Here is a 13,869-nt window from a genome sequence, read left to right as displayed (position 1 = left end):
AGAGAGAGAGAGATTCTCTCTGTTTTAGGAAAACGCGGGTCAGCGCTGGCTGACCGGGTTGGCATGCTCGGTGCACGGCGGTTGCATCCCACGTGGTACACATGCCACACCGGTATGGGGTCTACCGTGATGATTGTGAAAAATCTACTCCGTCCATTCCATTTGGGAGTCCCCAGGCAGGGCTCGGGATCAAAGATCAGGCCGATGAATGTCTAGGTGGGGCCCACAGCTTGATTTGTAGTCCTAATGGTGGTTTTCCGTCAATCTAGTGGTCGGATGATTCCGAAATTGGACGTCAACGGTTAAAAGGGTCTTAATGGGCCATTTGTAAGGCTTTTGTCATATATTACTAACTGATACTAATATTAATATAATTTTTTATTATTTTTATATCTTACTTATAATTACAATATTTAAAATCTCATACATATATATAAATATAATTTTAATATTAACATACCACTAATTACATGCTGCTGTTCACACATTCATTAATATACATAATTCTTAATATACAATATTATATTTAATTAAAACTATATTTGTATTTAATAATATTGTTAAATATAAAATTTCATTAAAATATCTAATGATTTTTGTATACATACGGATATAAAAATATTCACTGCTACATTATTATTTAAAGTTTGATTTTACGTTGTGAAATTATTTTTCATTGTGTTTATTTAATATAATATTATTTTCATAATGCCTTATATACATTAAATACATATGCATCATTTTAGCATGGAATTTTAAATCTTTACAAAGTATATACACTTCATAGTGTATATATATTTAGGTTGTATTATTCTTTGTATTTATATTAAATTAAATTACATGGTAACACTCGAGTACTAGAGAGTACGGGGTGTTACAAATTCCCACCCAAAATACCAGTGGGCGACGGTTGTCAGCTGCTTTTGCGATGGATCATGGTTCGTCGTAAAAGGACTTTTACCCTAAACATCAATTTTTTTTCATTTTTTTAAAATATGATGGAAAAATATGTTTTTTTGTAGCCTAATAATTGTTTTTAATAGAATTTCAATGGTTTAATTATACATATTTGTATATAATATTATTTTTTAACAATTGATTGAATGTAAAAAAAAAAAATATTTTGTTTTTATAACAAATGAGTGGAAATTATTATTTTTTAAAATTTAAAACTAATATTTAAATGATTTGTAATATCACATGAAAAAAAAAATATTGAGAATAAAGTTTTTAACAATGTTAGAGAAAAAAAATGAGATTTTGGAAAAATTAAAATCATGATTTAGTAAAAATTTATTTTGTGGGAAAAAAAAAAAAGAACATTGAATAAAGTTGATAAATTTGAAAAATAAAAAAGAAAAGCATTTGATTTTGAGAAAAAAATAATATCCTAAAAAAATTAAAAATATTTTAAAAATGTGAAAATTTTCACTATGTTGAAAAACGAAAATATTTTGAAAAATAAAATAAAATTGAGAAGTTCGATAAAAATTGACAAGTTCGAGTAAAATGCTTTTAAAAAAAATAAAAAATAGAGAACTTGAAAAGAATTGAAAATTTTAAAATAAAATGATATTAAAAGATCGATACTTTATCAAAAAGGAAACATTTTGAAATGAAAAATAAAGAAGTTGAAAAAATTTGTGATTTTGAAAAATAATTGAAAATGTTCAAAATTTGAAATTAAAAGAAAAGGTTATTTATAAAAACATGGATATTTTAATATATATATATATATATATATATATATATATATATATATATATATATATATCATTTTAAAAAAGAAATTTGAAAAGTTGAAAACAAAATGATGCTTTTGAAGAAAAAAAATTAAGAATTTTGGAATTTTTGGAGAAAAAAATTCACGAAAAATTTATAGATTTTGAAAATAAAATTTCAGAATTTGTATTTTATTTTTTTTAAAAAAAATATTTTATAATAAAAATGATATTTTGTTAAAAGTTTTCAAAGAAAAATTAAGTGTAAAAAAATATACATTTTGAAAAAAAAAATGTTATTTTTAAATGGAAATTGAAATTTATCTGTGAAAAAAAAAATTAATAAATTATTGGGCACATTCACTAATTGAACATTTAACCATTTTTGGATTATCGAATTAGTCCAGATTGAAGAGTAAATAACTTTAAATGTTTAAATCAAAATTTACTTAAATTGTTGATCAATCTTGTATGCCCAATATCTTTCTCATATGTAGCTAGCTTGATTGGGGCGAGTAACTAGTCAAATTGGGGGTATTGATCAGTAAAGTAGAGTAAATGGATCAGACATATAAAATGGGCCAAATATTATTGTCAAAATTATGACCCAACTTATTGACCTAGTGAGAACCTAAGAATTGATGTTAGTAAGTTTTGTGGGCCCCATCATGATGTGTGTCGAACATCAACACCGTGCATTTGATGTATCCCCTTTAGGTTATGAGATATCTCAAGAATCATCCGTATACAAAACTCAGGTGGGCCATACCATCTAAAACCATGTGAAGACATCCTAAAAAATATAAAAGCACTTTGTGGGGCCCACATGAGTTTTGGATGCGGCTGAAACTTGGTCTGGCCCCTCAACCAAGTGGGACATACATAATGAGCAGGTTGGATATGTGAATCACATTTTGGCAGGCCCAATATATAATTATTAATGTTTTAAGGAAACCCCTTTCCACTACATTTAGGTGAGTTACTCATTACCCTTACTAGAGTAAACTCTGTGGGGTCCACCGTTATTTATTTATTTTATCCACTCCATTCATCCATGTTAACAAATAATTTGAGGTCTAAAGAACAAAAAGGAAGCATATCCAAAGCTCAAGTGGACCACACCACAGGAAATAGTGTGATTGAACCTCTACCATTGAAAAATTCTTGGAGGCCATAGAAGTTTTGGATCATGTTTTCTCTTCATTCATATCTTTTTGATATTATGAACAGGTTAGATGGCAAATAAACATTACTGTGGGCCCAAGGAAGGTATCAATGGTGGAAATCATTATTCTACACTGTTTCGTGTGACATGGTCCACTTGAGCTTGGGATTTACCAAAAATTTGGGATCAACCCATACCATTAACCCATTTTTTGATATCATTTTCCCACTTTCACCCCTAATGAAGGCATCTTCCAATGAGGGAAGGAAAAATATTTCTCAAAGATTTAAGTACAAATGTGCCACCATCTTCAATTGCCTTGTACGTGCCACGTGCCGATGTGCCAAATTAGCCATTGTCTATCTTCAATTGCCTTGTACGTGCGATGTGCCGAATGAGCCATTGTCCATCTCTAGTTATACCTACACATGCCAGTATGTGACACATGCCAATGTGCAACATGTGCCACCTGAGATGTATATCAAGCTCATTTTTAAGTATCAACCCTAAAATGATGTTGGGAAATGGATGGACAATGGGGTTAAAACATATACATCATGTTGGGACCATAGAGCCTTCCACATCCAATTATTATTATTATTATTATTATTATTGTACAGTGACTGTGTGAGTTTTGTATTTGATGTAAAATGGTTGTGACTTATTCATGACAATAGTGGCAATGAGATGGTGTTATCCAGACCAATAAATAATGGGTCTAGTTATAAATAATGGGTCTAGTTATAAATGTCTAATATTTATACTTTTTTCCTACATAAGACTATATTCATCATCTAGCAAATGGTCCCTTCTATATATATATATATATATAGTTGTTATTGTAGTTTATAACATAAGTGATGGAAAACTCACAATTGTCGTATTTGAAAGTAACATTTAATTTTAGAAGAGGATTTCCAAATCCATCTTTCTTGTAGAGGACGCCGCGTCTTCATTTAAACAGAAGCCGCTGGAGTTCCTCTTTCAACATTCATTTACGTTGCCACGAAGTTGTGATCGGGGGATTTTCAGGTACCTCGTTTTAGATTCCTCCTCTTTTTCTTTCTATGATTTATCATAATAGAAGAAAATCTCTACGTTTTGGTGTAAATTTCCCGGAGAGCTGTTATTTTTAGGGTTTCGTATACGCCATTTGATTTTTCCACGGTTTTTGCATTTTCTTTCTTCCGATTTTTTTGGTCATCTCGATTTTTTTTTTTTCCGGTAGATCGTTGATGATTATCACGTTTCTGAAATTTTGGGGGTTCTGCTTGAAAATTTTCTAGGTTAGGATCTTTTGCAGGAAGTTCCATGGATTTTGTATGATTTTCATGAAAATCAATTTTTTTTTTTTTACAGTTTCTTGAGTGATTCCTTATGAAGATTGCTTCTTTAAGCATGTGTAGATCGAATTTTATGGTTTTTTTGCCTACAGGAAGGCAATAATTTTTTGAAATTTTTTATTTTTTAAATCATTTTTTAGGTTTTTATATAAACATTCCCGAGGGATCTAAATTTTCCGAAATAATGACTAAACAATTAGAAATTACATGGAGGTGCTTTTTGGGGGATTTTCAAAAAACCCCAAAAACTGGACCCGTCAATCTAGCATGGGAGCCACCTGTTTGTATAGAATGCGGACCGTTACCACCCTCACTCACTCTTTGGCATATGACCCACATGATGAGTGCTTGATTTTTGGGGAGTCACCACATCTATTTATGACTGGTTATGGGACTTCAAGAACTAGATCCAAACCTATAATGACCCGGGACCTCGTATGATCTGTTCCCAAGTAGTCGGGTGTGGGAACTATAGGACCCGACCACGCCTTTAACCAAATGCCAGAAATTTCTAGATGTCTTATCAAATTATATAGACTAAATTTCTGGAGCATTAAATGCATGCAATTTTGCTTATGTTGAGAGGCCGATGTACTGTGGATCATGTTACTAGCTGAAAACCACTTTACCATACTTTAAAAATGTGGAGGCATTGTTTGGTAAAATTAGTTTTCGTCTTCTTCTTCTTTCAACTATTGTATTAGATTATTAGCTTGTATTTCTGGAAAAAAAAAAAAAAACACTGACTATTTGTTGCTTTCTATGAATTGGTCCTGGGTCCAAACGTTTGGTTCTTTTAGGCCTGGTCTTCAAAGAGATGGGTTTTGATTTCACTTCTCTTCCAAAAACATAAGAGGAGCCATTGGAGACTTCATAACTAATTGCAAGCATATTACACTGTTGGTGGGCATTCATTTAGTGAAGTTGACATTGAATTCATTATTATAAAGATAAAACCTCTAGCACATCGCCCACAAATAGTATGTAATCTATGTTACAAGGACTCCATTCCTCTTTGATTTTCTGTAAATTCACAAAATATTATATTATGTAATCAGCATTTTATTTTCAGCCCCAAAAATGAATGTTTCCACCCTAACTGGATTTTTTTTTTCCTATGAGTGCTTTTAACAATCTCTTTACTGACCAAATTACCCTTGTCCCCCAAAGTGTGTTTGGATGTACACGAAATTCTAGGAATGAATATTTTGGTCCATTCTGCTGAGCATTTGTGGCTGCGTGAAAACCCAGAACTACATTACATACCACAAATCATATCCATTGTACATCAGTTAGGATCTGAGACAAAATGATGTTATTTGGCAGAAAGCATCCTGCCTACCTACATTTCTAGTTTCTACGGACACCCAAACATACTCTATCCTTCATTTTGTACTTCTATTTAAATGGATATTTCATTTTGTGCTCTATATGTATGAGTCAATGCTAGACTAATAGTTATTGTCATCTGAATTCAATAGTCCATCCAAGCACACCTGTAAGGTTTGAAAATATTTGTGAACATATTTTAACTAGGTTATGCTACTACTGTTTCTTAGTAATGATTTCTTCTTCTTTCTTTTCTTTTTTTCTTTTTCTTTTTTTTTTTAATTAAAAAAAAAAAACCTTATATCATATATTTGCCTACTTATTTCAGGATGCTTTTGCTTCTGAGAAAAGAAAAGCAAAGCCAAAATAATTACTAAATCACGTGAGGACCTATTCAAAATAGTTTACCTTTTGTGTGGCTCACTTGAATCATGTAAGGACCTAATTTTTGAGTGAGTGAGAGGAGTTATTTGAAAAAGTCTTTCAAAAGGGTCTGCGGATTCAGTAGGCCGATAGTGGCATTAACATGAAATCCATCCTCACCACAAGTAGTAGTTCTTTCATGTATACATGTTGCCAGGATAAAAATAGCACATGAGGGACTGATAATCTAAAGCCACTGTACTCATTTAGTTTTTCAACATCCAGAAGACCATATTCAATTTTTCTTTTTCAATGTCCAGAAGCAGTAGAAATTTCGAAAGAGGAATTCTGACTGCACACGTGTTCCAATGGGACAAACAACTGACTAATGCTTACAAAATCCAAACTGTTCATGTGGTGGGCCACAACACGGATAGACGATAGTTAGAAAATGGTTAGAAATTTATGGAATTGTCGAATTTAAAACACATGAATCAACGTGTTCCTAAGGTTGCTTGGTGCAATGGTAGATTTTTTGTTATCATGCTTGGTGGAAAGGTCAAGTTATCATGCTTGGTTTTCCGAGCACATGGCTGAAATGGGGACAAATTCTTTAACTCAAATGGCAAGCATGAACCCGGTTCTAAGTGAGTACCTCACCCATTATGGTGAAAGCTCGAGTCAAATTCTTTAACTCAAATGGGAGCCGGAGCCTTGTTGTACATTGCTGTAAGATTAAAATCGCGGAAAATAGGTTTTTTATCAGATTATTTCCAACATTTGTTCTACACTTACATGTATGATTGCTGCGCAATTGTGACTTGTGAAAGGAGAAAAAAGAATGTGTGAACATTTTTTTGCTGCAGGTATTTTGAAGATAGTGTTTTGATTGATTCACTTCTGTTTTTCATTGCGGCTTGTTCCTTTACAACTATTGTAGAATAAGCTTATTTTACATCTTACTTGTGGGACCCATATGCACTCCCTCTTTTTTTTTTTAACTGTTGTTAGTTGGAGGGAGTAGGAATGAAGAATCAGAATTTCTTCATTCTTTTGGTAAGTCTTTTTTGTTTCAAAATCTTTATCATCAAGAAACTGCATGATATTTAACGATTAAGCAGTATAATTTTGAGAAAAATATTATGAATTGGTATGTTTGAGTGTTTTGGCTTTGTGGTGGATGGACGAATTCTATCCCAATGTGCATCAAATTGCAGGACACTTGAGTTCTATCCCAATGTGCATCAGGTGGTAGGGCACTCTATGTTTCTTTGCATGTCCAATACCCGAGTTTTGGGTCAGCCTGATTTTTGTCCTCCAAAAGGAAAATGAGGGGGGCACACATGATGGACAGTGGAACCTTCCACAGATCATGGACTCGACACATATTGTAGAATAAGCTTATTCTACAAATGTCACTAAGGAATCTGCCTAGTTGTAGAATAAGCTTATTCTGCTAATGTTGCAGAGAAACATTATCATGCATGAAAATATCTTTCAAAATTTCTTTTGTAGGATGCTTCTATTGATTAGTCGGAGGTCTTCAACAGGGTTGTTTCTTCTGTTTGCATTTTGCTAACCAAAGATGAGGTAAGGATTTATTTCATTTTATCTTATTTTATTTTATTTTTGTTTCCGTTGATTTACATGAAGTTCAGTTTAAGCAGCTCTATATCTCTTATCAATTTTGTGTAGCTTGTAATCACCATGCATGGATGCACTGCTGCTATATGTGATGACAGTGAAGCAGTCAGCAGAAGGTGCAATTCAGGCTGTCATTGAGTTCATTACAAGAAGAGGCAATGAGTTGAATGAAACTGATGTTTCAAGGTTCTGGCTGAGCATTGGCACATTATGTATTTTAGTTTGCAAAGTAATTAATGTCTTGGCAAATATCTTATGCCAACCATTTCCATGACTGCAGGATTACCCAATCTTTGCTTTCTGCTACAATGTTTGTAACCGAGAAACATCTACATCAGGAAGTTCTTGGTGCTGTATCTTTGGTTGATCTTTTTTTTTTTTTTTACATAATTTCATTTCACTTTAGGCATAGCTTGAAAATATTTTCTAATATGACAAGTGTTACCCAATGCGTATTGGAGCATTGGAGGAGCAACATAACTTTATCTCACTTGTAATCTGTACTCATAATTAGTTACAGATATTGACTGTTCTGCTGATTGCAGGTAGGACTTGAGGGGAGTGCTGATGGACAATGGTGGTTGGATGCTATCAGGAAGGCCCTCGAATAAGGAACAACATTTGAACCTGCAGGATCTAGGCAGTTGGCTGGTTTGCTTATATCTGCAGGATAAGTAATTATTCATTGATTGGGACATCAGAACATGATAATTTCCTTTTCAGCATCTACATTTGACGAACGCCTCATGTAGAATCTTCGACCATTTATTGGGGATGTTGATGTTGCTGCATAACCATAGCCTCATGCACAAACAAGACAGGTAACTTATGCATGTTGGCCCAGCTGCATGGGGCTAATGATGATGCTCTTTTTCATACTTTAAAAACTTTAAAATTCACATAAAACTGATATAAACTCATTTCCTTTTCTATTTCTTTAGCAACACTGCTCATTATCAATAAATAACAAAATATATGGGCTGATTTACTTGATCTATCGGCAGCCTCAGAGCTGGTTCCTATGGGTTTTACCAGTGCTAGCCAACTCCATGCACAGAGGCTCGAAATCATTCAGATAACTTCAGGGTCAAGAGAACTTGACAAGATCTTAGAGGGTAAGTTCTGAATGGATTACGCTTCAATTTAAATGTTAAAGCTTGTTTAGGTGCCACTTAAAAATGAATTTATCTCATTTTAGTTAATTGTAATTATGGATTTGAGATCATACTAAAATGAGATGAACTATTTTGAGTGGCACCCAAATAGACCCTTGGTTCTTATCTCGAATCTAAAATTGGTTAACTTTTGCGCTGGAGGAATTGAAACTAGGTCTATTATTTGAGTGGCACCCAAATAGGCCCTTGGTTCATAGATAAATAAATAAACAAACAAATAAATGAAGTCTCTATTTACTTTCCCCTTTCTGTCTTTTGACTATTCTTTCATTTCTCGTGCATTCAGGTTTGCCAACCTTGCAAATTGAAAAGCTTGTGCAAATTTGCGAACCAGAGAGTAAATAAAAGGTGGAACTTGGATTTAAAAGATGCATCGAGGGTCCTTACTGTATATGGCTTGGACTCATTGCCGCAGCAGTTGGTAGTATCTGATGCATAAAGGTTTCCATCAGTAAATTGCTGAAGGTGGCTGTTCAACTCGGCAAATAACCGTGCAGTCTTGACAGTTTTCGGGTATGCTCTTCCAAATGCATCCATTTTCATACACTGCACCCTTTAGGCAGATGTGCTTTTGTTTGGTGAAACTAAACAACTGCTAGATATTTGTTTAGATGCATTTTTCTAGTGTGGTTTACATGTTCTATGTACTCATGGGTTGAATGGGTCTCATTTTATTGATGGTCCATGTGGTGATATCATTTTTTTTCCTGATGTGTCATTATCTTATGCATAGTTTCTATTCGAGTTTGAAAGTTGATGTACATGTTCACAGAGATGCATTTGCATGCTTTCCAACTCTTATATGGTTTCAAACATCTGGTAAAAGCTGGGGCAAGTTTTTGAGTAAAATCTGGGGAATGGAATTCCTGGGGAATGTAAAAACCAACAAAAAAGTGTAAACCAAACATGTTTTCTTTGTAATAACCAGGAAATTACTGAAGCCGAGAAATATAGAAACTAGCAACCTAACACTCACTAAAACTCTCAACTTGGCCTTGCCATTTCTTATATACTGGTTAGTTGCCATTTAATTTTTTTTTGTTATTTGACTTGCCATCCTCTAATTACTTTATTGTATGCTGTACAAAGGTTGCTGGAAATGAAAACCCTTCGACTCTTATTTGCTTTGCATCAAAGACTACCAATGCAGGACAGATTACATCTAAGTTACTTGTGATTGAACTTGGTGCCCAACCAGGTTTGCTCCTAGCATTTACCTGAATTTCAGCTTCATGTTGTTCCATTGTTTCACTCCACATATTCTTGCCCCTCTAGAAATAGAGATTACATTAATAGTTCTCTATTGTAGCAGATCAGTGTTGGTTGTCTTTACCTGCAGCAGAAAGAAATCCATGGTTATATCGGCTCTTGTACCTAACGCAAGCATTTTTTCCTGGTAATGGGTGAGTTGATTGTTGACTCAGATGGTGTTTTGGATTGGTAGTCCATTATAGTTTTAGCCTTGTCATTGGTGGAAGACATGGGATCCAACCAATAAGTGATAGGACCCTCTATTTTTCTTGTAGGTGCTCTATTTCAGCCTTGAATAAGAAGCTAAAAAAGGTGAGCTCTATGGTTTTGTTGGGGTACTAAAATGATTTTTGTTCTTTATTGATCTTTTAATTTTATTTCATGTGTACCTGTGCGAAACCCACTGTGCATACACATGTAATTGTATTCGTGAATAGGATGGCTTAGACTTCTAGTTTTGGGTTTAAGCTTCACCTAGGCCAATTCCTCTTTATTGAATGGAGTTGTTACCAATTTTGTGAATAGGATTCTTATTAAACAATCGTGTGAATTATTTTTTGAATGACTATCAGGTGTAAGATTCAAAAATAATAATAATAAATAATAAATAAAAATTTAGCAATATATTCTTAATTTACAGATATTTTAGCGACGGACCAAATCCGTCGCTAATATCTCAGCAAGTTGCCACCTGACGATAGATTTGAGGTCTGTCACTCGTTATATTAGCCATATTTTTACTGACGAATAATTCAGGTGGTTTTTTTGATTTGGATTTTTTATTTTTTGCGACGGATCTTATCCGTCGGTAATCTGCGACGAACCTGATCCGTTGCAGATTAAATGACGGATTTTCTCAGTCGGAATAAAAAAATACCCAGTAAACAGTCGGACGAAATTTGTTGTTTATTTGGTTTTACGACGGATTTGGTCCGTCGCAAATCTACAATTTTGGCGTAATGGTACATGGGTCATGAGGATAAATTTAATCACACTATATGGCGATATACAATGTATATTACATTCCTCTTATCCAAGAAGGAACCAAGACTAAGTACTTAGACAATATACTTAAAGAATCCAACTTCTAGTGGGGGCTCATTTACTTGGGGTAGCCCACGAGGCGAAGTATACAAGCTATGGGTCTAAATAATATAGAAATGAGCTTAGCAAGAGTCTAAGATGATTTTCTAATTACTCTTAAATACAACCGGACCTAGAGGGGTCCATAATGGGGACATTTAACTGTCATTTTCCGAAAATGCATATCAACCATGAACTATATGGATAGAAATCTCAAGGCCTACGTTTAAGATAAAAATAAAGGTAACTACATACATATATTCCTCATAATAGGCCATAAAAAGATATAATACTGCTTTTAACAACATGGGCTCCAAAAGGGGAATTAAGGCCCAATGCTCAATTCTCAATAGCCATAGAATCCATGTATTAAGTTGGACTTGGTGGGCAGCCCGTGTATACAATATATAGCCTAAAAATGTAAGTTTAAGTTTGAATGAAATGGGCCCAACTACATCAGCCCAATAACTAGCAATTTAAGTGAGCAACCAAGGGCCTAATACAATCTTTATCTCAGTTCACAGGTCCATCAAAATGGTGGAAGTCAGCCCAATATATGGTTGGGCCAAGCTGGGACGTCCGAACTCAATCTGGGCCCATGGGATGCCCCAAAAAAATCTGATCTAAGATGGGGTCCTCATGTGATCACTAACGGTGACTCGAAAGAATGCATCGATTAAGTCCAAAGATTATAAGAAAACATAAGCATGTAACACGTACACAAGTTTTCAATATGGTGGGCCCCACAGCCAAATAAAGTTTTAACCTTAAAATTGTACATCTAAGGTCCTTTGATAAACTTTTGGTCCGTTTGACTTCCTAGGCATGCTAAGTCCATAAATTAGTTAATTATGTGGAAATAATCTCATAAAAACCAACTATACTCACCGGGGGACCCCACTAAATGGAGAGTGTGTATATATCATGAAAAGATCAAGTGGACCTGCTACTAGATTGTGAGTCTAGCAGCAACTCAAGGCAGAGAGTGCTTCCATGATTGGGCGATCCAAGGCTTGAATGGCCTGAACCAACATACGTTGAGTTAGGGTCCACAAACATCCATATTTAGCCTCAAACAAACGGCCCAGGGTTTATGGTGAGCCTTTAACCATCCATAGAGAAACCCATGGGCTTACCTTAGGATCACCCAGGAGGACATCCAACCTCAACTGGGTCCCCAAAGGTAGCCCGCTACAAAAATAAAGTAAGGTCTAAGGCCTAAGCAATGCATGGCCTAATGGGCTATACATAAAGCTCAACTCATAGGCACTATGGTGGGCCCTCAAGTAAGGTTTGGGCCCAACCATAAAGGTCATAAATCCATATATTGTGGTGGGCTTCATGGGCAGCCCAGTAGTTCATCTTCATGGGCAAATTTCATATTTTACACAAGTGAGTTGGGCCCCACCTTTTGGCGTAAGTACAGGGTCAACTTGGTGGGCAACCAAGGGCCCAACTACTTGCATATTATAGCCATTAAATCCATCACAATAGATAGGATTGTATAGGCCCAAGATCAATGAGCCTATATAAAAGGATTTAGTCCACAAGGCCTAAGGAACTAGTCTTTCAATCACATGCAACATTCCATTAACTCAACTTGGGTGGGCCTCATATGGGCCCTAATTACACTCAATAATACTATAGAAAAATGGTAAGATAACTGATTTAAATCCTCCTCAAATATAGTGGGCCATACTGCCCCCAAAACAAACATTTATAGGCAACAATTATTGAGCTCATTGCCAAATTCCAGCCCACCCATTTTCTGAGTTGGTTGGAATCCAACAATATAAATTATTTTATAGTATATGAAATTTCTGATGGCCCACATACATAACAGTGGGTCCCACCAGATGAGAGGGGGGCTTACAATTCATATATCAAGTGGGTTATGCCGTTGGAGTGCAGGCCCGGCATAGCCCAAGACAGGGATGCCTCATATGTAAGCAACCCTATGGGCCCAGTTATTTAGCCCAAATCTCATTCAAATGGGCCCCAATTGGAAACTACCAAAGATGAAGATAATCAAGTCTCCTAAGGACCCTACATGAATGGATGGTGGGATATACAGCACATCTAGGTGGGCCCACAAAGCAGGTTGGACGCCCCGACCTGGGTGTCCCTGCCTAGTGGGCCACTCTAGACCGCACCACGGGAATTACAAGGGTCCGATGGCTCTGAAATTTTTCAGGGTGATACTTCCATAGGTGGGCCACACCCCCACAAAATTTCATGATTTTTGGATACTCAAAAGTATTTTAATTTATTTATGGAAAATAAATTAGGTGTCTAAAAATTCTGATCATCCTAGATGTCCCAATGTGTTGGGCCAATCCAGCCCCTTCCACAGTGTCCACAGGGGTCCATTGACTCCAAAAATTTGTAGGTGGGTCCCACCATGGGTGGGACACCTCTCTGTAAATTTTTATAATTTTTCAATACTTAAAAATATTTTAATAAATTTTAGAATTATAATCTATATAGGGTGAAATGTTGCTGGAAATATAACTATCCTGAATTTGGGCTATCCAAATGGGTGGGTTCCGGGCCTCCAAAATTTCTGAAATTTGGACCCAAGGTCCCTCATCAAGCCTAAAACAAGGTGGGACCTAGAAAGATGGCCTACCTTCTGAGAAAATATTTTTAAAATTTTATTTTTATGGAACTATGTTGTTAGACTGCACAACAGAAATTTCTAGCAGTCTACTATTTTGGCCCACCCTTTTGGATGCCTAAATGGGGTCCATTGGCCCTGAAATTTTGTAGGTAGGTCCTACCATGGGTGGGACACC

General features: G+C 35.2%; 1 protein-coding gene across 17 annotated transcripts; it reads left to right on the top strand.

The window, feature by feature from the left end:
• Positions 1-3,744: 3,744 nt before the first annotated feature.
• LOC131225659 (protein SHOOT GRAVITROPISM 6-like) lies at positions 3,745-10,392 on the top strand. 17 transcript variants are annotated; one of them, XR_009161458.1, is made up of 5 exons: positions 3,834-3,918; positions 7,437-7,511; positions 9,830-9,938; positions 10,053-10,143; positions 10,267-10,392. XR_009161458.1 is itself a non-coding variant. In XM_058221224.1 (4 exons), the coding sequence occupies exons 2-4, from the start codon at positions 7,633-7,635 to the stop codon at positions 8,174-8,176; spliced, it is 249 nt and encodes an 82-aa protein (XP_058077207.1). In that variant the 5' UTR covers positions 7,310-7,511; positions 7,617-7,632; the 3' UTR covers positions 8,177-8,307. The 17 variants fall into 17 exon arrangements, 1 of the variants encoding a protein (XP_058077207.1); XR_009161462.1 differs by lacking the exon at positions 3,834-3,918 and adding an exon at positions 6,110-6,977 and having other exon boundaries at positions 10,050-10,143; XR_009161460.1 differs by lacking the exon at positions 3,834-3,918 and adding an exon at positions 6,132-6,977 and having other exon boundaries at positions 7,472-7,511.
• Positions 10,393-13,869: the final 3,477 nt, after the last annotated feature.

This window comes from Magnolia sinica, chromosome 14 (assembly GCF_029962835.1).
Source record: "Magnolia sinica isolate HGM2019 chromosome 14, MsV1, whole genome shotgun sequence".
In the NCBI taxonomy this organism is placed as follows: Eukaryota; Viridiplantae; Streptophyta; class Magnoliopsida; order Magnoliales; family Magnoliaceae; genus Magnolia; species Magnolia sinica.
The sequence above is the reverse complement of the archived record's forward strand: the minus strand, read 5'-3'. Positions and strand labels throughout refer to the sequence as shown.

Excerpts from the sequence above, each read along its gene's own strand:
- LOC131225659 (XM_058221224.1), top strand. The coding sequence starts at position 7,633 with ATGGATGCACTGCTGCTATATGTGATGACAGTGAAGCAGTCAGCAGAA. Across the intron at positions 7,752-7,845 it reads AATGAAACTGATGTTTCAAG|GATTACCCAATCTTTGCTTT; the intron begins GTTCTGGCTGAG and ends CCATGACTGCAG. Across the intron at positions 7,914-8,114 it reads TCTACATCAGGAAGTTCTTG|GACTTGAGGGGAGTGCTGAT; the intron begins GTGCTGTATCTT and ends GATTGCAGGTAG.